At 39.4% G+C, this 22,500-nt stretch overlaps 1 protein-coding gene and 1 pseudogene across 2 annotated transcripts in view; one reads left to right on the top strand and one right to left on the bottom strand.

Annotated features, from left to right (window-relative positions):
* The window catches only part of LOC139415962 (uncharacterized), a 6,063-nt gene extending 3,639 nt beyond the window's left edge, over positions 1-2,424 (bottom strand). Inside the window, exons 1-2 of one of the 2 annotated variants that reach the window (XM_071164162.1) lie at positions 2,219-2,424; positions 661-767 (exon numbers count right to left, since the gene is read on the bottom strand). In XM_071164162.1, coding sequence (XP_071020263.1) covers positions 661-735 — 75 coding nt within the window. In that variant the 5' untranslated portion in view covers positions 736-767; positions 2,219-2,424. Of the gene's footprint in view, positions 1-660; positions 825-2,218 lie in introns of both variants that reach the window. The other variant, XM_071164163.1, reaches the window with a different exon arrangement.
* LOC139415963 (fucolectin-like) overlaps positions 1-22,500 on the top strand; it is a 246,422-nt pseudogene that overhangs the window by 10,423 nt on the left and 213,499 nt on the right.

Here is a 22,500-nt window from a genome sequence, read left to right as displayed (position 1 = left end):
TGTGACAGAGCAAGAAACAGAGAGATAAGCATGATAAATGAGGAACGGAGAGAGAAACAGAGGAGACAGATATAAATATATATATAGAGAGAGAGCGACAGAGAGAGATGGGGAATGAGAGAGAATGAGAGAGAGAGCAAATGAAAGAGAGAGAGAGCGAATAAGAGAAAGATAGAATGAGAGAGAGAGCAAAAGATAGAATGAGAGAAAGATAGAATGAGAGAAAGATAGAATGAGAGAAAGATAGAATGAGAGAAAGAGTGAAAGAGCAAAAGAGAAAATGAGAGAAAGAGAGAATGAGTGACAGAGAGTGAGAGAGAGAGAGAGAGAGAGAGAGAGAGAGAGAGAGAGAGAGAGAGAGAGAGAGAGAGAGCAGAAAGTAGTAATGATTTATCTGGAGCCATCAGTCCATCACTAATTGGACAGCAGCAGAGGTTAGAAAGTATGCTTCATGTTGTGTAGAGTACAAACCTAACAGTGGGGCCCTAATTACCAATGTCTCACACACACAGACACACACTGAGACACATGCGTACACAAACCCACACACGGGATGGTAAATGTCCCATCTCTTGCCCTTATGCACTCTCATGATTAGGGTTGAGTCGGTGTGGGTTATACTGCTCAAACAGACAAAGACACACACACACATGAAGTTACCTCACAGTCATTGTCGGAGGTCTCTCCAGATGAAAACAGGCCATGAGAGTCAGATTCCCTCCGATGCTGCAGCATCCCTGACCTGACCCACTCTCTGTTACATAGACCTGTAGACAGGGGACACAGGGGTCAGGCTCGGGTTCAGTATGCAAACCTTGTGGAAACTTTCAGATAGAAACGGCATGAAAAGAGCAGATGTGATTCCTTGTTCTATACGTCAGAGAGGCATGTTTGTTCTACATAACACATGTCTATCTGAACATTGGCCAACATTGTGTCCTGCTTAATGCAGCCTAGGCTCAGGATTATTCAGCATATCTACATATACACATCAAATAGGATGGCGGCATAGTTTAAAAGACAGGATGAAAATATATATTCAATAATAACAATAGTACATTTTATTTGTAGGGAGTTTTTCATTTACGGACAGTAATCACAACGCTCTTTACATTAGGGAAACCTATTAATATTATAGTAGTATCCAATGACTATACTTTTTCACCTCTGGCTGCACCTGCAAATTGTTAGGTATGTGGTAGGCATACTTTATTTTTCAAACGAAATAAGCCTCATCATGGACAAACATTATTACAGTAAGTAGGTCTATTACAGTATGATCACAATGGAGGTGTTATAATTCAGCAATAAGGCCTGAGGAGGTGTTGTATATGGCCATTATACCACAACCCCCTGAGGTGCCTTATTGACATCATAAACTGATTACCAATGTCATTAGAACAGTATAAATATTATTTTTGTCATACAAACCGTGGTATATGGTCTGATATACTGCGCTTTTAGTGAATCAGCATTCAGGGCCAACCGGTTTATAATGTATAATATATATTATGTTTAACGTTATAAATAATACCCAATAGGGAATTCACTCTACAGTATTACAGCAACACAGCCTTCTACAGTTTAGATAAACACAGTCGGAGGAACGGAGCAGTGGGTGGAAAGTTCCATTGGAAAATGCTCTTGACAGTTTTTGTATATCCGAGGTGATACATTTCACCACAAGCTCGCATGCTGCTGCTAGTTGAGAGGGATTGAAATGTTTATCGTCATCAGAGGGGTATTTCACCTCTCACACGAGCATCTCTAAACAGCTGGTCTGTTATTACGTAATGCGGGAGGGAGCTTTTCGTAGCGCGACAACTTTTTTGCCATAAGCATGACCCGACGGTTTTTTCACCATGCACTTCCATAATATGCTGTAGTAGACTAAACAATCATACATACAATCAACATTGTGACTTCGCTGTGAATCAATTCAATTCAAGGGGCTTTATTGGCATGAGAAACCTATGTTTACATTGCCAAAGCAAGTGAAATTGATAATAAACACGCTGTCTAGAAACCCCGTAACTTAAATGCAACCAATGCCATTTCAAGTTGTGATGCTGCAGAAAAACGTAGGCCACACATAAGCATACTTTTCACCTATTCTAAATGATGTAATATAGCTATGGGGAATGCGATGATATTTCGACTGAGTTCCCCTATTACAGATATGCGCATATCAACTTGGGTTGCTTTCATAACTCCATACCTTAACTTGAATGCATCATTCCATCCCCAAAAAATGTTTCATGCGAAAAATATTGCAACTTTATATTTCAAATGACTGGAATATAAACGACGAATCTCTCTCGCGGGGTGTAAAACCGGAGGCTAGTGCTGCTTCCAAAATATTTGACATTGTAATCCGCTATGATGTCAGTGTGAAGCAAACGATAGCTCGGGCGTCGGGAGTGCGCTGACCATAAATAAAACTCAAAAAACAAGGCACGGGAGCGTGCAAAAAGGTGGGCGGAGATAGAAGATAGACACATAGTATAACCACTCCTATATGGGAAGAAGAACGACGCGAGACAGAATCCTACCAATCATTGATTTCAACACGGAGAGGGGTGGGGTTTAAATGAAATTTATATGAAATTTGGTGTGCGGCTTTTGTGCAAAACCTTTCCCAAAAAGTTTATAAATATATACAGTTTAAGTTCAAATGTTAGCTTAAATTAACAAACTTGAATAAACAAAGGAAGTGAGCACTGTTCGGATTTTCTTTTTCATTCAAAATGTTATAAAGTAGGGCCTATAAAATAACTCAATTTGATAGGAAACAGTTCGACATTTAGTGGGGGGGTCCTCAAAATGGCATTACATTAACCAGGTTTCCATCCAACCTTTTAATGTGAGGAAAGTGCATGTCAAATAAAAAAATATCAGGACAGATTTTTATTTAACCTTCATTTCTTATTTACAATGACATCCTACCAGGGAAGAGTGGGTTAACTGCCTTGTTCAGGGGCAGAACAACAGATTTTTACCTTGTCAGCTTGGGGATTCTATTCAGTAACCTTCAGGTTACTGGTCCAACACTCTAACCAATAGGCTACCTGCCACACCCAATGAAAACAGCAGATTTGTCAGTAAACTTTCCAAATGTTTGATAAAACTAAATACCACAGAAAATCCTTTTGTGTCTGTAAAATGAATTATGGGAAATGCTTTTAATGCAAAAATATTGACATAATAACCATCATAGATTTTGAAGTAAACTTGGTGTCACGCGATGATATGTTGTGTGGTCTTCCCACTACGACTTGGGGAAAGCATGCAGTTTATTAGGATACGGATGAAATAAGTTATGATGAACTTCACAGGGCGGTGAAAGCTTGATGCTCCTTTCAATACATGTTATGTGTACGTGTTATTCTGGTGACATGATGACCAATGCTTGACTGACGTTTGACCCAAAACATTTTGGCTATCTCGCACACAGCAAATTGGACAGTGCCGATTTTTCAGTGTAACATTTCTAGTTTAAGATTCAGGCATTAAATTCACTCTGCACATGTGAAATGAACACTCAGTGGTGTAAAATAACCCCCAGTGTTTGTGTTAATACCCAGACTTATTGTTTTACACTGTGCAGAGTAAAGCAGTACCATCAAAACCACACCCATCATTATCTCCTGAGTGGTGCAGTGGTCTAAGGCACTGCATCTAAGTGCTAGAGGTGTCACTACAGACCCTGGTTTGATCCCGGGCTGTATCACAACCTGCCGTGATCGGGAGTCGCATAGGGCGGCGTGCAATTGGCCCAGTGTCGTAAGGGTTTGGCCGGGGTAGGCCGTCATTGTAAAATAATAATTGGATCTTTCCTGGTTAAATAAAACTATTTCCCAGCATGCTCTATTGCAGGTGAATATTTTGGTGAGATTTTTTTTAAATATCTGTGGTTTTGCATGTACATTGATTGATTGATTAATATTATGCTAAACAAAGATAAATAAATACAAATCTAAACTAATCCAATCAGTTAAATATATGTATTGCCCCCATTATTGAAATGGTTGTTCCACTTTAAGTGTTTTTTACTTGATTAAGTTTCTAACCCTGACAGTCATTCTGAATGCAGTTTGTGTGTAAATAAACGTACTGTTTGATATCTTAACTCGGTCTGGATTCCAATAGGATTACATGTCACTTTGCAAGTCAGCATGATGTGGCCTGTAAACTAGTGATGGAGAACTAAGGATTTCTCAAGGCTTTAACCAAATTGTGCTGAAGAATGGTTTATTGCTGATAGCTTCATTATCTGTTCACAATTCACATTAGTGACATCTGCTGTTCAGCAATAAATAACACCGTGTGATTATCTCCCAAGCCCGTACAGGAGTTGTAGCGATGAGACAAGATAGTAGCTACTAAAAAAACAATTGGATACCATGAAATTGGGGAGAAAAAGGGGTAAGAATTCAACAACAAAAAAATAAAATAAAAAATAAGTAATTTTTACGTGCTGTATTTACACACAGACAAGTCAATATGATGGAAACACAAATCTGATGGGAAAATGTTCATATGGTTTTTATGCAGATTTTTGAATATTCACATGAAAATCTGTCATCAATGTGATGGAAACCTAATTATAGACCCCCTAAAGACTTCTGGTGAGTGCTCTAGTCCAGTGTCATTTTGATTATGTCTGCACATCATGGTTTACCAGCAGCCCCAAACATCTAAAGAAAAGCTATAGACCAGTCAACCATTTTAAGCAGCTAGGCTGGCTATCTGTGGAAAAAAAGAGTAGTGTTAATTCAACTTGGTCTGGTCCACAGAATTATCACAGACTCAGCCCCCAGGTACCTAACCAACAATTTTTTATTTGTTAGAGATGTCCAGCAGCATAATACCAGAGCCAGAGACTCCAATATTCATTGTTTGAAATAAAATAACAATTTATACCTGCGCTGTTGAGTGGAACAAACTACCACAGCAACTCAAAACCATACCAACCCTAACCACTTTTTAAAAGAATATCAAACGCTGTCTAACGTGTGAACAGTAGAACCTGTTTTTTGTCTGTATCTCTGTAATGTGTCTGTATCTCTGTAATGTGTCTGTATCTCTGTAATTGTATACAGTCGGATGTTTACATACACTTAGGTTGGAGTCATTATAACTTGTTTTTCAACCACTCCACAAATTTCTTGTTAACAAACTATAGTTTTGGCAAGTCGGTTAGGACATCTACTTCGTCCATGACACAAGTTATTTTCCCAACAATTGTTTACAGACAGATTATTTCACTTATAATTCACGGTATCACAATTCCAGTGGGTCAGAAGTTTACATACACTGTTGACTGTGCCTATAAACAGCTTGGAAAATTCCAGAACATTATGTCATGGCTTTAGAAGCTTCTGATAGGCTATTTGACACTATTTGAGTCTATTGGAGGTGTACCTGTGGATGTATTTCAAGGCCTACCTCCAAACTCTGTGTCTCTTTGCTTGACATCATGGGAAAATCAAAAGAAAACTCAGCCAAGACCTCAGAAAAAAAATTGTAGACCTCCACAAGTCTGGTTCATCCTTGGGAGCATTTGCCAAATGCCTGAAGGTACCACGTTAATCTGTACAAACAATAGTACTCAAGCATAAACACTATGGGACCACGCAGCCACCATACCGCTCAGGAAGGAGACGCATTATGTCTCCAAGAGATGAATGTACTTTGGTGCGAAAGGTGCAAATCAATCCCAGAACAACAGCAAAGGACCTTGTGAAAATGCTGGAGGAAACGGGTACAAAAGTATCTATATCCACAGTAAAACGAGTCCTATATCGACATAACCTGAAAGGCCGCACAGCAAGGAGAAGCCACTGCTCCAAAACCGCCTAAAAAAAGCCAGACTACAGTTTGCAACTGCAAATTTGTGGGCAGAACTGAAAAAGCATGTGCAAGCAAGGAGGCCTACAAACCTGACTCAGTTACACCAGCTCTGTCAGAAGGAATGGGCCAAAATTCAGCCAACTTATTGTGGGAAACTTGTGGAAGGCTAACAGAAACTTTGACCCAAGTTAAACAACTTAAAGGAAATGCTACCAAATACTAATTGAGTGTATGTAAACTTCTGACCCACTGGGAATGTGATGATAGAAATAAAAGCAGAAATAAATCATTCTCTCTACAAATATTCTGACATTTCACATTCTTAAAATAAAGTGGTGATCCTAACTGACCTAAAACAGGGAATTTTTACTAGGATTAAATGTAAGGAATTGTGAAAAACTGAGTTAAAATGTATTTGGCTAAGGTGTATGCAAACTTTCGACTTCAACTGTATGTATTTATATAAAAAAATAAGTCCTCGACTTTATTGTGCATTCCCGATCACTTTTAAAAATCATTGCACTGTGTGTATATACAATCTGTATTTTTTGGGGGATGACAAATAAAATCAATCAATCAATCAAGCCAAACTGTGCAGCGGCCATTTGATGAATGGAAAGAGAACGAAACACCAAAAAGTTTAATGACATTTAGAGATTGCCAAGCCTTAATACTGGGTAGGCATACAAGGTGGAAAGGGATGTATTTTCTGTTAGTCGAGATTGACATTGTCTATTTATTGTGGTGTTGAAAACGCAAACCGTGATATTGAAGCGCCCAAAGTAGGTATGCGTTGTTTATTGGTAGTGTTGTACATTGGCCCAGAAACCTGTCGGTGGATTTTTTTTTTGCATATATTTTATACAATTATAAATACAGGTACGTCATCAAAATGTTGAAAATCAGATTTCCCCTTCGCTGATCATTGTCTGCAGCCGGCTCTGATCGTAGTGTAGGTGTAATGTAACAGGCAGGGAGAGTGAGCTCGTCAACCGTGGTGCTCGGCAAACACTCAATACTCTGGCCCGTAGCCCTGCGTGGCATCGACTGTGCCACAAATGTTTGCTGAAATGACAAAGTCCATATCTATGTTTATAAACACAGGGTTGCTACAGTTATTGTTATCTGTGATTGTAAACATTATTTTGGAGTTAATTCTATGAGGGGGAGGGCAACAACAAAACAATTGTAGAAGGAAGGGTCTTCCTCCCCCTACACATATTACACATGACACAGCTTAGTATTCTATTTCTTTATATTCATGACAAAAATCTAATGGATTATTGGAACAATCCTAATTTAATTGGGTTACAGTGACTTCTCCCCCAGCCTGACCTCTGCATGTTGTTTGACCCTGAAGTCAAAGAGCCGTTGGGGTCTCCTCCATCTCCTCCGACCTAATTGGGAATGATTAAACATAATTATTGCCCAGATCTGTCCGATATCCCCGGAGTCCCGGAGGCTTACAAACAAACACAAACAGTTGTGGAGACAGTCTACAATATCCAGAGACAGCAGAGTCGCCGCCTACCTCTGACGCGATCATGGACAGATTCATCAAAGCAACCCCGTCGGAAATGTATTTTCCCACGAGGAAAGCTGCGCCTGTGAACAAGGGTATCACTGAGTAGTCAGTGAGCAGTGCACCGTAGTTTAGGCCTCGTCCATAACTGTTTTTGTATGTTTTGTTAATTAAAAGTGTATAATTGTACTTCCCTAGGACATGTATGTAAACATGTTCTACTTTTTTTTCTTGTGTGGGCCTAAACTTATTCTCCAATTGGACCTCCTTTGACCTCCATTCAGATTGAGAAAATAACAACTTTATTTTACATCAGTTGTGGCAAGTCTGATAAGACAAAGAAGCGAATGTATTGCAGTAACATTCACACATGACAAATGCTATAACGAACATGTCTATCTAACCTACGGGCAAACAATAATTGACACACTCTACAGGCCTAAGTACAATCAGGCCTTCATTCATACCATTAAGGTTCGCATGGTACAGACAGTGTATATGTATGTCACTGTTTGGAGCCTATAAGACTACAGATATAGGATCTTAATTTGAGCACGTTTGGTACAGCCGGAAAATAATCCTGCAGCAACAGATAATGTGAATTATTATGAGGTTTATAATTAATGGACAATCTTGGAAGGATTGATACATTGTTCGTAAGGGAAAAGGAAGTCTGAAATCTCAATGTTTTTTTAAACCACAAATACACTCCAAGTTTTACATATCCTGCATTGCAGGAAAGCTCTCATGCAAATTAAGGTGCTACATCTGTAATAGCTATTGGAGGGGTGCTGTCATTATGGCTGTCAAGCATGCAAAGGATCATAAACACAACTGACCCTATTGTGCTTTGGGCAGGACTAGGCCTGGAAATCATGTAGGTTACAAAGACTCTTTTTCATTATGAGTAATGCTATGTGCACAAATCACATTCAAAGGCTCGTTCTTTACTATTAGAAAAGGCGGAGAGACCGGTATGTCTTCAGAAAGAGATCATTATGTTCATGATGGGGGGAGCAAAGAGAGGGAGGGAGGGAGAGAGGGAGAGAGGGAGGGAGGGGAGATCAACAGCAGCAGATAGAGGGTTGTGTATACACAAGAAGCAAATTAAACAGGAGATGTTGGCTCGATAAGGAAATTAAGGAAAAGGGTGCAACTCAAATAAACTGAGACTGATACATTTCAGCCCTGATAGAAGAGACCACTCACAGAGTCAGAGAGAGAGAGAGAGAAGTTTCTGTGAAACCAGGTCGGGTCATTGCATGAAAACAGTTGGAAACAACAGAACCATTCCTTGGAAATCAACATCAGAATTGAACCCTGAATTCGTAGAGGAATCTGGACCCATCTGATTCTGATCCGATCCAATTGGTGCGCATTCTATCCGTTCAAGGGACAATTTTGCTCTACATTCCTAAGTAGAAGCAGAAGAGCATTCTTTTTTTGGAAGCAAATGACACCTAAAGCAAGTTCTGGATTGTGGGAATAATATTGGGAAAGGTGGTTTGTGGATCATGGAGCAGTCATGTGGTTTTGGCCTGCATTCAGTGGTCACAGGGTGACAAGAGAGGAGACAACAGGATTAGTATGGAGATATTGTTATAGAGGGAAATCTGAGTGTTGTGATTGAATCTCTTCTCTCAAAGACATGCAGGCATGACTGGAATATAAACGACGAATCTCTCTCGCGGGGTGTAAAACCGGAGGCTAGTGCTGCTTCCAAAATATTTGACATTGTAATCCGCTATGATGTCAGTGTGAAGCAAACGATAGCTCGGGCATCGGGAGTGCGCTGACCATAAATAAAACTCAAAAAACAAGGCACGGGAGCGTGCAAAAAGGTGGGCGGAGATAGAAGATAGACACATAGTATAACCACTCCTATATGGGAAGAAGAACGACGCGAGACAGAATCCTACCAATCATTGATTTCAACACGGAGAGGGGTGGGGTTTAAATGAAATTTATATGAAATTTGGTGTGCGGCTTTTGTGCAAAACCTTTCCCAAAAAGTTTATAAATATATACAGTTTAAGTTCAAATGTTAGCTTAAATTAACAAACTTGAATAAACAAAGGAAGTGAGCACTGTTCGGATTTTCTTTTTCATTCAAAATGTTATAAAGTAGGGCCTATAAAATAACTCAATTTGATAGGAAACAGTTCGACATTTAGTGGGGGGGTCCTCAAAATGGCATTACATTAACCAGGTTTCCATCCAACCTTTTAATGTGAGGAAAGTGCATGTCAAATAAAAAAATATCAGGACAGATTTTTATTTAACCTTCATTTCTTATTTACAATGACATCCTACCAGGGAAGAGTGGGTTAACTGCCTTGTTCAGGGGCAGAACAACAGATTTTTACCTTGTCAGCTTGGGGATTCTATTCAGTAACCTTCAGGTTACTGGTCCAACACTCTAACCAATAGGCTACCTGCCACACCCAATGAAAACAGCAGATTTGTCAGTAAACTTTCCAAATGTTTGATAAAACTAAATACCACAGAAAATCCTTTTGTGTCTGTAAAATGAATTATGGGAAATGCTTTTAATGCAAAAATATTGACATAATAACCATCATAGATTTTGAAGTAAACTTGGTGTCACGCGATGATATGTTGTGTGGTCTTCCCACTACGACTTGGGGAAAGCATGCAGTTTATTAGGATACGGATGAAATAAGTTATGATGAACTTCACAGGGCGGTGAAAGCTTGATGCTCCTTTCAATACATGTTATGTGTACGTGTTATTCTGGTGACATGATGACCAATGCTTGACTGACGTTTGACCCAAAACATTTTGGCTATCTCGCACACAGCAAATTGGACAGTGCCGATTTTTCAGTGTAACATTTCTAGTTTAAGATTCAGGCATTAAATTCACTCTGCACATGTGAAATGAACACTCAGTGGTGTAAAATAACCCCCAGTGTTTGTGTTAATACCCAGACTTATTGTTTTACACTGTGCAGAGTAAAGCAGTACAATCAAAACCACACCCATCATTATCTCCTGAGTGGTGCAGTGGTCTAAGGCACTGCATCTAAGTGCTAGAGGTGTCACTACAGACCCTGGTTTGATCCCGGGCTGTATCACAACCTGCCGTGATCGGGAGTCGCATAGGGCGGCGTGCAATTGGCCCAGTGTCGTAAGGGTTTGGCCGGGGTAGGCCGTCATTGTAAAATAATAGTTGGATCTTTCCTGGTTAAATAATACTATTTCCCAGCATGCTCTATTGCAGGTGAATATTTTGGTGAGATTTTTTTTAAATATCTGTGGTTTTGCATGTACATTGATTGATTGATTAATATTATGCTAAACAAAGATAAATAAATACAAATCTAAACTAATCCAATCAGTTAAATATATGTATTGCCCCCATTATTGAAATGGTTGTTCCACTTTAAGTGTTTTTTACTTGATTAAGTTTCTAACCCTGACAGTCATTCTGAATGCAGTTTGTGTGTAAATAAACGTACTGTTTGATATCTTAACTCGGTCTGGATTCCAATAGGATTACATGTCACTTTGCAAGTCAGCATGATGTGGCCTGTAAACTAGTGATGGAGAACTAAGGATTTCTCAAGGCTTTAACCAAATTGTGCTGAAGAATGGTTTATTGCTGATAGCTTCATTATCTGTTCACAATTCACATTAGTGACATCTGCTGTTCAGCAATAAATAACACCGTGTGATTATCTCCCAAGCCCGTACAGGAGTTGTAGCGATGAGACAAGATAGTAGCTACTAAAAAAACAATTGGATACCATGAAATTGGGGAGAAAAAGGGGTAAGAATTCAACAACAAAAAAATAAAATAAAAAATAAGTAATTTTTACGTGCTGTATTTACACACAGACAAGTCAATATGATGGAAACACAAATCTGATGGGAAAATGTTCATATGGTTTTTATGCAGATTTTTGAATATTCACATGAAAATCTGTCATCAATGTGATGGAAACCTAATTATAGACCCCCTAAAGACTTCTGGTGAGTGCTCTAGTCCAGTGTCATTTTGATTATGTCTGCACATCATGGTTTACCAGCAGCCCCAAACATCTAAAGAAAAGCTATAGACCAGTCAACCATTTTAAGCAGCTAGGCTGGCTATCTGTGGAAAAAAAGAGTAGTGTTAATTCAACTTGGTCTGGTCCACAGAATTATCACAGACTCAGCCCCCAGGTACCTAACCAACAATTTTTTATTTGTTAGAGATGTCCAGCAGCATAATACCAGAGCCAGAGACTCCAATATTCATTGTTTGAAATAAAATAACAATTTATACCTGCGCTGTTGAGTGGAACAAACTACCACAGCAACTCAAAACCATACCAACCCTAACCACTTTTTAAAAGAATATCAAACGCTGTCTAACGTGTGAACAGTAGAACCTGTTTTTTGTCTGTATCTCTGTAATGTGTCTGTATCTCTGTAATGTGTCTGTATCTCTGTAATTGTATACAGTCGGATGTTTACATACACTTAGGTTGGAGTCATTATAACTTGTTTTTCAACCACTCCACAAATTTCTTGTTAACAAACTATAGTTTTGGCAAGTCGGTTAGGACATCTACTTCGTCCATGACACAAGTTATTTTCCCAACAATTGTTTACAGACAGATTATTTCACTTATAATTCACGGTATCACAATTCCAGTGGGTCAGAAGTTTACATACACTGTTGACTGTGCCTATAAACAGCTTGGAAAATTCCAGAACATTATGTCATGGCTTTAGAAGCTTCTGATAGGCTATTTGACACTATTTGAGTCTATTGGAGGTGTACCTGTGGATGTATTTCAAGGCCTACCTCCAAACTCTGTGTCTCTTTGCTTGACATCATGGGAAAATCAAAAGAAATCAGCCAAGACCTCAGAAAAAAAATTGTAGACCTCCACAAGTCTGGTTCATCCTTGGGAGCATTTGCCAAATGCCTGAAGGTACCACGTTAATCTGTACAAACAATAGTACTCAAGCATAAACACTATGGGACCACGCAGCCACCATACCGCTCAGGAAGGAGACGCATTATGTCTCCAAGAGATGAATGTACTTTGGTGCGAAAGGTGCAAATCAATCCCAGAACAACAGCAAAGGACCTTGTGAAAATGCTGGAGGAAACGGGTACAAAAGTATCTATATCCACAGTAAAACGAGTCCTATATCGACATAACCTGAAAGGCCGCACAGCAAGGAGAAGCCACTGCTCCAAAACCGCCTAAAAAAAGCCAGACTACAGTTTGCAACTGCAAATTTGTGGGCAGAACTGAAAAAGCATGTGCAAGCAAGGAGGCCTACAAACCTGACTCAGTTACACCAGCTCTGTCAGAAGGAATGGGCCAAAATTCAGCCAACTTATTGTGGGAAACTTGTGGAAGGCTAACAGAAACTTTGACCCAAGTTAAACAACTTAAAGGAAATGCTACCAAATACTAATTGAGTGTATGTAAACTTCTGACCCACTGGGAATGTGATGATAGAAATAAAAGCAGAAATAAATCATTCTCTCTACAAATATTCTGACATTTCACATTCTTAAAATAAAGTGGTGATCCTAACTGACCTAAAACAGGGAATTTTTACTAGGATTAAATGTAAGGAATTGTGAAAAACTGAGTTAAAATGTATTTGGCTAAGGTGTATGCAAACTTTCGACTTCAACTGTATGTATTTATATAAAAAAATAAGTCCTCGACTTTATTGTGCATTCCCGATCACTTTTAAAAATCATTGCACTGTGTGTATATACAATCTGTATTTTTTGGGGGATGACAAATAAAATCAATCAATCAATCAAGCCAAACTGTGCAGCGGCCATTTGATGAATGGAAAGAGAACGAAACACCAAAAAGTTTAATGACATTTAGAGATTGCCAAGCCTTAATACTGGGTAGGCATACAAGGTGGAAAGGGATGTATTTTCTGTTAGTCGAGATTGACATTGTCTATTTATTGTGGTGTTGAAAACGCAAACCGTGATATTGAAGCGCCCAAAGTAGGTATGCGTTGTTTATTGGTAGTGTTGTACATTGGCCCAGAAACCTGTCGGTGGATTTTTTTTTTGCATATATTTTATACAATTATAAATACAGGTACGTCATCAAAATGTTGAAAATCAGATTTCCCCTTCGCTGATCATTGTCTGCAGCCGGCTCTGATCGTAGTGTAGGTGTAATGTAACAGGCAGGGAGAGTGAGCTCGTCAACCGTGGTGCTCGGCAAACACTCAATACTCTGGCCCGTAGCCCTGCGTGGCATCGACTGTGCCACAAATGTTTGCTGAAATGACAAAGTCCATATCTATGTTTATAAACACAGGGTTGCTACAGTTATTGTTATCTGTGATTGTAAACATTATTTTGGAGTTAATTCTATGAGGGGGAGGGCAACAACAAAACAATTGTAGAAGGAAGGGTCTTCCTCCCCCTACACATATTACACATGACACAGCTTAGTATTCTATTTCTTTATATTCATGACAAAAATCTAATGGATTATTGGAACAATCCTAATTTAATTGGGTTACAGTGACTTCTCCCCCAGCCTGACCTCTGCATGTTGTTTGACCCTGAAGTCAAAGAGCCGTTGGGGTCTCCTCCATCTCCTCCGACCTAATTGGGAATGATTAAACATAATTATTGCCCAGATCTGTCCGATATCCCCGGAGTCCCGGAGGCTTACAAACAAACACAAACAGTTGTGGAGACAGTCTACAATATCCAGAGACAGCAGAGTCGCCGCCTACCTCTGACGCGATCATGGACAGATTCATCAAAGCAACCCCGTCGGAAATGTATTTTCCCACGAGGAAAGCTGCGCCTGTGAACAAGGGTATCACTGAGTAGTCAGTGAGCAGTGCACCGTAGTTTAGGCCTCGTCCATAACTGTTTTTGTATGTTTTGTTAATTAAAAGTGTATAATTGTACTTCCCTAGGACATGTATGTAAACATGTTCTACTTTTTTTTCTTGTGTGGGCCTAAACTTATTCTCCAATTGGACCTCCTTTGACCTCCATTCAGATTGAGAAAATAACAACTTTATTTTACATCAGTTGTGGCAAGTCTGATAAGACAAAGAAGCGAATGTATTGCAGTAACATTCACACATGACAAATGCTATAACGAACATGTCTATCTAACCTACGGGCAAACAATAATTGACACACTCTACAGGCCTAAGTACAATCAGGCCTTCATTCATACCATTAAGGTTCGCATGGTACAGACAGTGTATATGTATGTCACTGTTTGGAGCCTATAAGACTACAGATATAGGATCTTAATTTGAGCACGTTTGGTACAGCCGGAAAATAATCCTGCAGCAACAGATAATGTGAATTATTATGAGGTTTATAATTAATGGACAATCTTGGAAGGATTGATACATTGTTCGTAAGGGAAAAGGAAGTCTGAAATCTCAATGTTTTTTTAAACCACAAATACACTCCAAGTTTTACATATCCTGCATTGCAGGAAAGCTCTCATGCAAATTAAGGTGCTACATCTGTAATAGCTATTGGAGGGGTGCTGTCATTATGGCTGTCAAGCATGCAAAGGATCATAAACACAACTGACCCTATTGTGCTTTGGGCAGGACTAGGCCTGGAAATCATGTAGGTTACAAAGACTCTTTTTCATTATGAGTAATGCTATGTGCACAAATCACATTCAAAGGCTCGTTCTTTACTATTAGAAAAGGCGGAGAGACCGGTATGTCTTCAGAAAGAGATCATTATGTTCATGATGGGGGGAGCAAAGAGAGGGAGGGAGGGAGAGAGGGAGAGAGGGAGGGAGGGGAGATCAACAGCAGCAGATAGAGGGTTGTGTATACACAAGAAGCAAATTAAACAGGAGATGTTGGCTCGATAAGGAAATTAAGGAAAAGGGTGCAACTCAAATAAACTGAGACTGATACATTTCAGCCCTGATAGAAGAGACCACTCACAGAGTCAGAGAGAGAGAGAGAGAAGTTTCTGTGAAACCAGGTCGGGTCATTGCATGAAAACAGTTGGAAACAACAGAACCATTCCTTGGAAATCAACATCAGAATTGAACCCTGAATTCGTAGAGGAATCTGGACCCATCTGATTCTGATCCGATCCAATTGGTGCGCATTCTATCCGTTCAAGGGACAATTTTGCTCTACATTCCTAAGTAGAAGCAGAAGAGCATTCTTTTTTTGGAAGCAAATGACACCTAAAGCAAGTTCTGGATTGTGGGAATAATATTGGGAAAGGTGGTTTGTGGATCATGGAGCAGTCATGTGGTTTTGGCCTGCATTCAGTGGTCACAGGGTGACAAGAGAGGAGACAACAGGATTAGTATGGAGATATTGTTATAGAGGGAAATCTGAGTGTTGTGATTGAATCTCTTCTCTCAAAGACATGCAGGCATGACTGGAATATAAACGACGAATCTCTCTCGCGGGGTGTAAAACCGGAGGCTAGTGCTGCTTCCAAAATATTTGACATTGTAATCCGCTATGATGTCAGTGTGAAGCAAACGATAGCTCGGGCATCGGGAGTGCGCTGACCATAAATAAAACTCAAAAAACAAGGCACGGGAGCGTGCAAAAAGGTGGGCGGAGATAGAAGATAGACACATAGTATAACCACTCCTATATGGGAAGAAGAACGACGCGAGACAGAATCCTACCAATCATTGATTTCAACACGGAGAGGGGTGGGGTTTAAATGAAATTTATATGAAATTTGGTGTGCGGCTTTTGTGCAAAACCTTTCCCAAAAAGTTTATAAATATATACAGTTTAAGTTCAAATGTTAGCTTAAATTAACAAACTTGAATAAACAAAGGAAGTGAGCACTGTTCGGATTTTCTTTTTCATTCAAAATGTTATAAAGTAGGGCCTATAAAATAACTCAATTTGATAGGAAACAGTTCGACATTTAGTGGGGGGGTCCTCAAAATGGCATTACATTAACCAGGTTTCCATCCAACCTTTTAATGTGAGGAAAGTGCATGTCAAATAAAAAAATATCAGGACAGATTTTTATTTAACCTTCATTTCTTATTTACAATGACATCCTACCAGGGAAGAGTGGGTTAACTGCCTTGTTCAGGGGCAGAACAACAGATTTTTACCTTGTCAGCTTGGGGATTCTATTCAGTAACCTTCAGGTTACTGGTCCAACACTCTAACCAATAGGCTACCTGCCACACCCAATGAAAACAGCAGATTTGTCAGTAAACTTTCCAAATGTTTGATAAAACTAAATACCACAGAACTTTTGTGTCTGTAAAATGAATTATGGGAAATGCTTTTAATGCAAAAATATTGACATAATAACCATCATAGATTTTGAAGTAAACTTGGTGTCACGCGATGATATGTTGTGTGGTCTTCCCACTACGACTTGGGGAAAGCATGCAGTTTATTAGGATACGGATGAAATAAGTTATGATGAACTTCACAGGGCGGTGAAAGCTTGATGCTCCTTTCAATACATGTTATGTGTACGTGTTATTCTGGTGACATGATGACCAATGCTTGACTGACGTTTGACCCAAAACATTTTGGCTATCTCGCACACAGCAAATTGGACAGTGCCGATTTTTCAGTGTAACATTTCTAGTTTAAGATTCAGGCATTAAATTCACTCTGCACATGTGAAATGAACACTCAGTGGTGTAAAATAACCCCCAGTGTTTGTGTTAATACCCAGACTTATTGTTTTACACTGTGCAGAGTAAAGCAGTACCATCAAAACCACACCCATCATTATCTCCTGAGTGGTGCAGTGGTCTAAGGCACTGCATCTAAGTGCTAGAGGTGTCACTACAGACCCTGGTTTGATCCCGGGCTGTATCACAACCTGCCGTGATCGGGAGTCGCATAGGGCGGCGTGCAATTGGCCCAGTGTCGTAAGGGTTTGGCCGGGGTAGGCCGTCATTGTAAAATAATAGTTGGATCTTTCCTGGTTAAATAATACTATTTCCCAGCATGCTCTATTGCAGGTGAATATTTTGGTGAGATTTTTTTTAAATATCTGTGGTTTTGCATGTACATTGATTGATTGATTAATATTATGCTAAACAAAGATAAATAAATACAAATCTAAACTAATCCAATCAGTTAAATATATGTATTGCCCCCATTATTGAAATGGTTGTTCCACTTTAAGTGTTTTTTACTTGATTAAGTTTCTAACCCTGACAGTCATTCTGAATGCAGTTTGTGTGTAAATAAACGTACTGTTTGATATCTTAACTCGGTCTGGATTCCAATAGGATTACATGTCACTTTGCAAGTCAGCATGATGTGGCCTGTAAACTAGTGATGGAGAACTAAGGATTTCTCAAGGCTTTAACCAAATTGTGCTGAAGAATGGTTTATTGCTGATAGCTTCATTATCTGTTCACAATTCACATTAGTGACATCTGCTGTTCAGCAATAAATAACACCGTGTGATTATCTCCCAAGCCCGTACAGGAGTTGTAGCGATGAGACAAGATAGTAGCTACTAAAAAAACAATTGGATACCATGAAATTGGGGAGAAAAAGGGGTAAGAATTCAACAACAAAAAAATAAAATAAAAAATAAGTAATTTTTACGTGCTGTATTTACACACAGACAAGTCAATATGATGGAAACACAAATCTGATGGGAAAATGTTCATATGGTTTTTATGCAGATTTTTGAATATTCACATGAAAATCTGTCATCAATGTGATGGAAACCTAATTATAGACCCCCTAAAGACTTCTGGTGAGTGCTCTAGTCCAGTGTCATTTTGATTATGTCTGCACATCATGGTTTACCAGCAGCCCCAAACATCTAAAGAAAAGCTATAGACCAGTCAACCATTTTAAGCAGCTAGGCTGGCTATCTGTGGAAAAAAAGAGTAGTGTTAATTCAACTTGGTCTGGTCCACAGAATTATCACAGACTCAGCCCCCAGGTACCTAACCAACAATTTTTTATTTGTTAGAGATGTCCAGCAGCATAATACCAGAGCCAGAGACTCCAATATTCATTGTTTGAAATAAAATAACAATTTATACCTGCGCTGTTGAGTGGAACAAACTACCACAGCAACTCAAAACCATACCAACCCTAACCACTTTTTAAAAGAATATCAAACGCTGTCTAACGTGTGAACAGTAGAACCTGTTTTTTGTCTGTATCTCTGTAATGTGTCTGTATCTCTGTAATGTGTCTGTATCTCTGTAATTGTATACAGTCGGATGTTTACATACACTTAGGTTGGAGTCATTATAACTTGTTTTTCAACCACTCCACAAATTTCTTGTTAACAAACTATAGTTTTGGCAAGTCGGTTAGGACATCTACTTCGTCCATGACACAAGTTATTTTCCCAACAATTGTTTACAGACAGATTATTTCACTTATAATTCACGGTATCACAATTCCAGTGGGTCAGAAGTTTACATACACTGTTGACTGTGCCTATAAACAGCTTGGAAAATTCCAGAACATTATGTCATGGCTTTAGAAGCTTCTGATAGGCTATTTGACACTATTTGAGTCTATTGGAGGTGTACCTGTGGATGTATTTCAAGGCCTACCTCCAAACTCTGTGTCTCTTTGCTTGACATCATGGGAAAATCAAAAGAAATCAGCCAAGACCTCAGAAAAAAAATTGTAGACCTCCACAAGTCTGGTTCATCCTTGGGAGCATTTGCCAAATGCCTGAAGGTACCACGTTAATCTGTACAAACAATAGTACTCAAGCATAAACACTATGGGACCACGCAGCCACCATACCGCTCAGGAAGGAGACGCATTATGTCTCCAAGAGATGAATGTACTTTGGTGCGAAAGGTGCAAATCAATCCCAGAACAACAGCAAAGGACCTTGTGAAAATGCTGGAGGAAACGGGTACAAAAGTATCTATATCCACAGTAAAACGAGTCCTATATCGACATAACCTGAAAGGCCGCACAGCAAGGAGAAGCCACTGCTCCAAAACCGCCTAAAAAAAGCCAGACTACAGTTTGCAACTGCAAATTTGTGGGCAGAACTGAAAAAGCATGTGCAAGCAAGGAGGCCTACAAACCTGACTCAGTTACACCAGCTCTGTCAGAAGGAATGGGCCAAAATTCAGCCAACTTATTGTGGGAAACTTGTGGAAGGCTAACAGAAACTTTGACCCAAGTTAAACAACTTAAAGGAAATGCTACCAAATACTAATTGAGTGTATGTAAACTTCTGACCCACTGGGAATGTGATGATAGAAATAAAAGCAGAAATAAATCATTCTCTCTACAAATATTCTGACATTTCACATTCTTAAAATAAAGTGGTGATCCTAACTGACCTAAAACAGGGAATTTTTACTAGGATTAAATGTAAGGAATTGTGAAAAACTGAGTTAAAATGTATTTGGCTAAGGTGTATGCAAACTTTCGACTTCAACTGTATGTATTTATATAAAAAAATAAGTCCTCGACTTTATTGTGCATTCCCGATCACTTTTAAAAATCATTGCACTGTGTGTATATACAATCTGTATTTTTTGGGGGATGACAAATAAAATCAATCAATCAATCAAGCCAAACTGTGCAGCGGCCATTTGATGAATGGAAAGAGAACGAAACACCAAAAAGTTTAATGACATTTAGAGATTGCCAAGCCTTAATACTGGGTAGGCATACAAGGTGGAAAGGGATGTATTTTCTGTTAGTCGAGATTGACATTGTCTATTTATTGTGGTGTTGAAAACGCAAACCGTGATATTGAAGCGCCCAAAGTAGGTATGCGTTGTTTATTGGTAGTGTTGTACATTGGCCCAGAAACCTGTCGGTGGATTTTTTTTTTGCATATATTTTATACAATTATAAATACAGGTACGTCATCAAAATGTTGAAAATCAGATTTCCCCTTCGCTGATCATTGTCTGCAGCCGGCTCTGATCGTAGTGTAGGTGTAATGTAACAGGCAGGGAGAGTGAGCTCGTCAACCGTGGTGCTCGGCAAACACTCAATACTCTGGCCCGTAGCCCTGCGTGGCATCGACTGTGCCACAAATGTTTGCTGAAATGACAAAGTCCATATCTATGTTTATAAACACAGGGTTGCTACAGTTATTGTTATCTGTGATTGTAAACATTATTTTGGAGTTAATTCTATGAGGGGGAGGGCAACAACAAAACAATTGTAGAAGGAAGGGTCTTCCTCCCCCTACACATATTACACATGACACAGCTTAGTATTCTATTTCTTTATATTCATGACAAAAATCTAATGGATTATTGGAACAATCCTAATTTAATTGGGTTACAGTGACTTCTCCCCCAGCCTGACCTCTGCATGTTGTTTGACCCTGAAGTCAAAGAGCCGTTGGGGTCTCCTCCATCTCCTCCGACCTAATTGGGAATGATTAAACATAATTATTGCCCAGATCTGTCCGATATCCCCGGAGTCCCGGAGGCTTACAAACAAACACAAACAGTTGTGGAGACAGTCTACAATATCCAGAGACAGCAGAGTCGCCGCCTACCTCTGACGCGATCATGGACAGATTCATCAAAGCAACCCCGTCGGAAATGTATTTTCCCACGAGGAAAGCTGCGCCTGTGAACAAGGGTATCACTGAGTAGTCAGTGAGCAGTGCACCGTAGTTTAGGCCTCGTCCATAACTGTTTTTGTATGTTTTGTTAATTAAAAGTGTATAATTGTACTTCCCTAGGACATGTATGTAAACATGTTCTACTTTTTTTTCTTGTGTGGGCCTAAACTTATTCTCCAATTGGACCTCCTTTGACCTCCATTCAGATTGAGAAAATAACAACTTTATTTTACATCAGTTGTGGCAAGTCTGATAAGACAAAGAAGCGAATGTATTGCAGTAACATTCACACATGACAAATGCTATAACGAACATGTCTATCTAACCTACGGGCAAACAATAATTGACACACTCTACAGGCCTAAGTACAATCAGGCCTTCATTCATACCATTAAGGTTCGCATGGTACAGACAGTGTATATGTATGTCACTGTTTGGAGCCTATAAGACTACAGATATAGGATCTTAATTTGAGCACGTTTGGTACAGCCGGAAAATAATCCTGCAGCAACAGATAATGTGAATTATTATGAGGTTTATAATTAATGGACAATCTTGGAAGGATTGATACATTGTTCGTAAGGGAAAAGGAAGTCTGAAATCTCAATGTTTTTTTAAACCACAAATACACTCCAAGTTTTACATATCCTGCATTGCAGGAAAGCTCTCATGCAAATTAAGGTGCTACATCTGTAATAGCTATTGGAGGGGTGCTGTCATTATGGCTGTCAAGCATGCAAAGGATCATAAACACAACTGACCCTATTGTGCTTTGGGCAGGACTAGGCCTGGAAATCATGTAGGTTACAAAGACTCTTTTTCATTATGAGTAATGCTATGTGCACAAATCACATTCAAAGGCTCGTTCTTTACTATTAGAAAAGGCGGAGAGACCGGTATGTCTTCAGAAAGAGATCATTATGTTCATGATGGGGGGAGCAAAGAGAGGGAGGGAGGGAGAGAGGGAGAGAGGGAGGGAGGGGAGATCAACAGCAGCAGATAGAGGGTTGTGTATACACAAGAAGCAAATTAAACAGGAGATGTTGGCTCGATAAGGAAATTAAGGAAAAGGGTGCAACTCAAATAAACTGAGACTGATACATTTCAGCCCTGATAGAAGAGACCACTCACAGAGTCAGAGAGAGAGAGAGAGAAGTTTCTGTGAAACCAGGTCGGGTCATTGCATGAAAACAGTTGGAAACAACAGAACCATTCCTTGGAAATCAACATCAGAATTGAACCCTGAATTCGTAGAGGAATCTGGACCCATCTGATTCTGATCCGATCCAATTGGTGCGCATTCTATCCGTTCAAGGGACAATTTTGCTCTACATTCCTAAGTAGAAGCAGAAGAGCATTCTTTTTTTGGAAGCAAATGACACCTAAAGCAAGTTCTGGATTGTGGGAATAATATTGGGAAAGGTGGTTTGTGGATCATGGAGCAGTCATGTGGTTTTGGCCTGCATTCAGTGGTCACAGGGTGACAAGAGAGGAGACAACAGGATTAGTATGGAGATATTGTTATAGAGGGAAATCTGAGTGTTGTGATTGAATCTCTTCTCTCAAAGACA

This window comes from Oncorhynchus clarkii, chromosome 9 (assembly GCF_045791955.1).
Source record: "Oncorhynchus clarkii lewisi isolate Uvic-CL-2024 chromosome 9, UVic_Ocla_1.0, whole genome shotgun sequence".
Lineage (NCBI taxonomy): Eukaryota > Metazoa > Chordata > Actinopteri > Salmoniformes > Salmonidae > Oncorhynchus > Oncorhynchus clarkii.
Note: the sequence above shows the minus strand (reverse complement) of the source record. Positions and strands in the feature narration are given on the sequence as shown.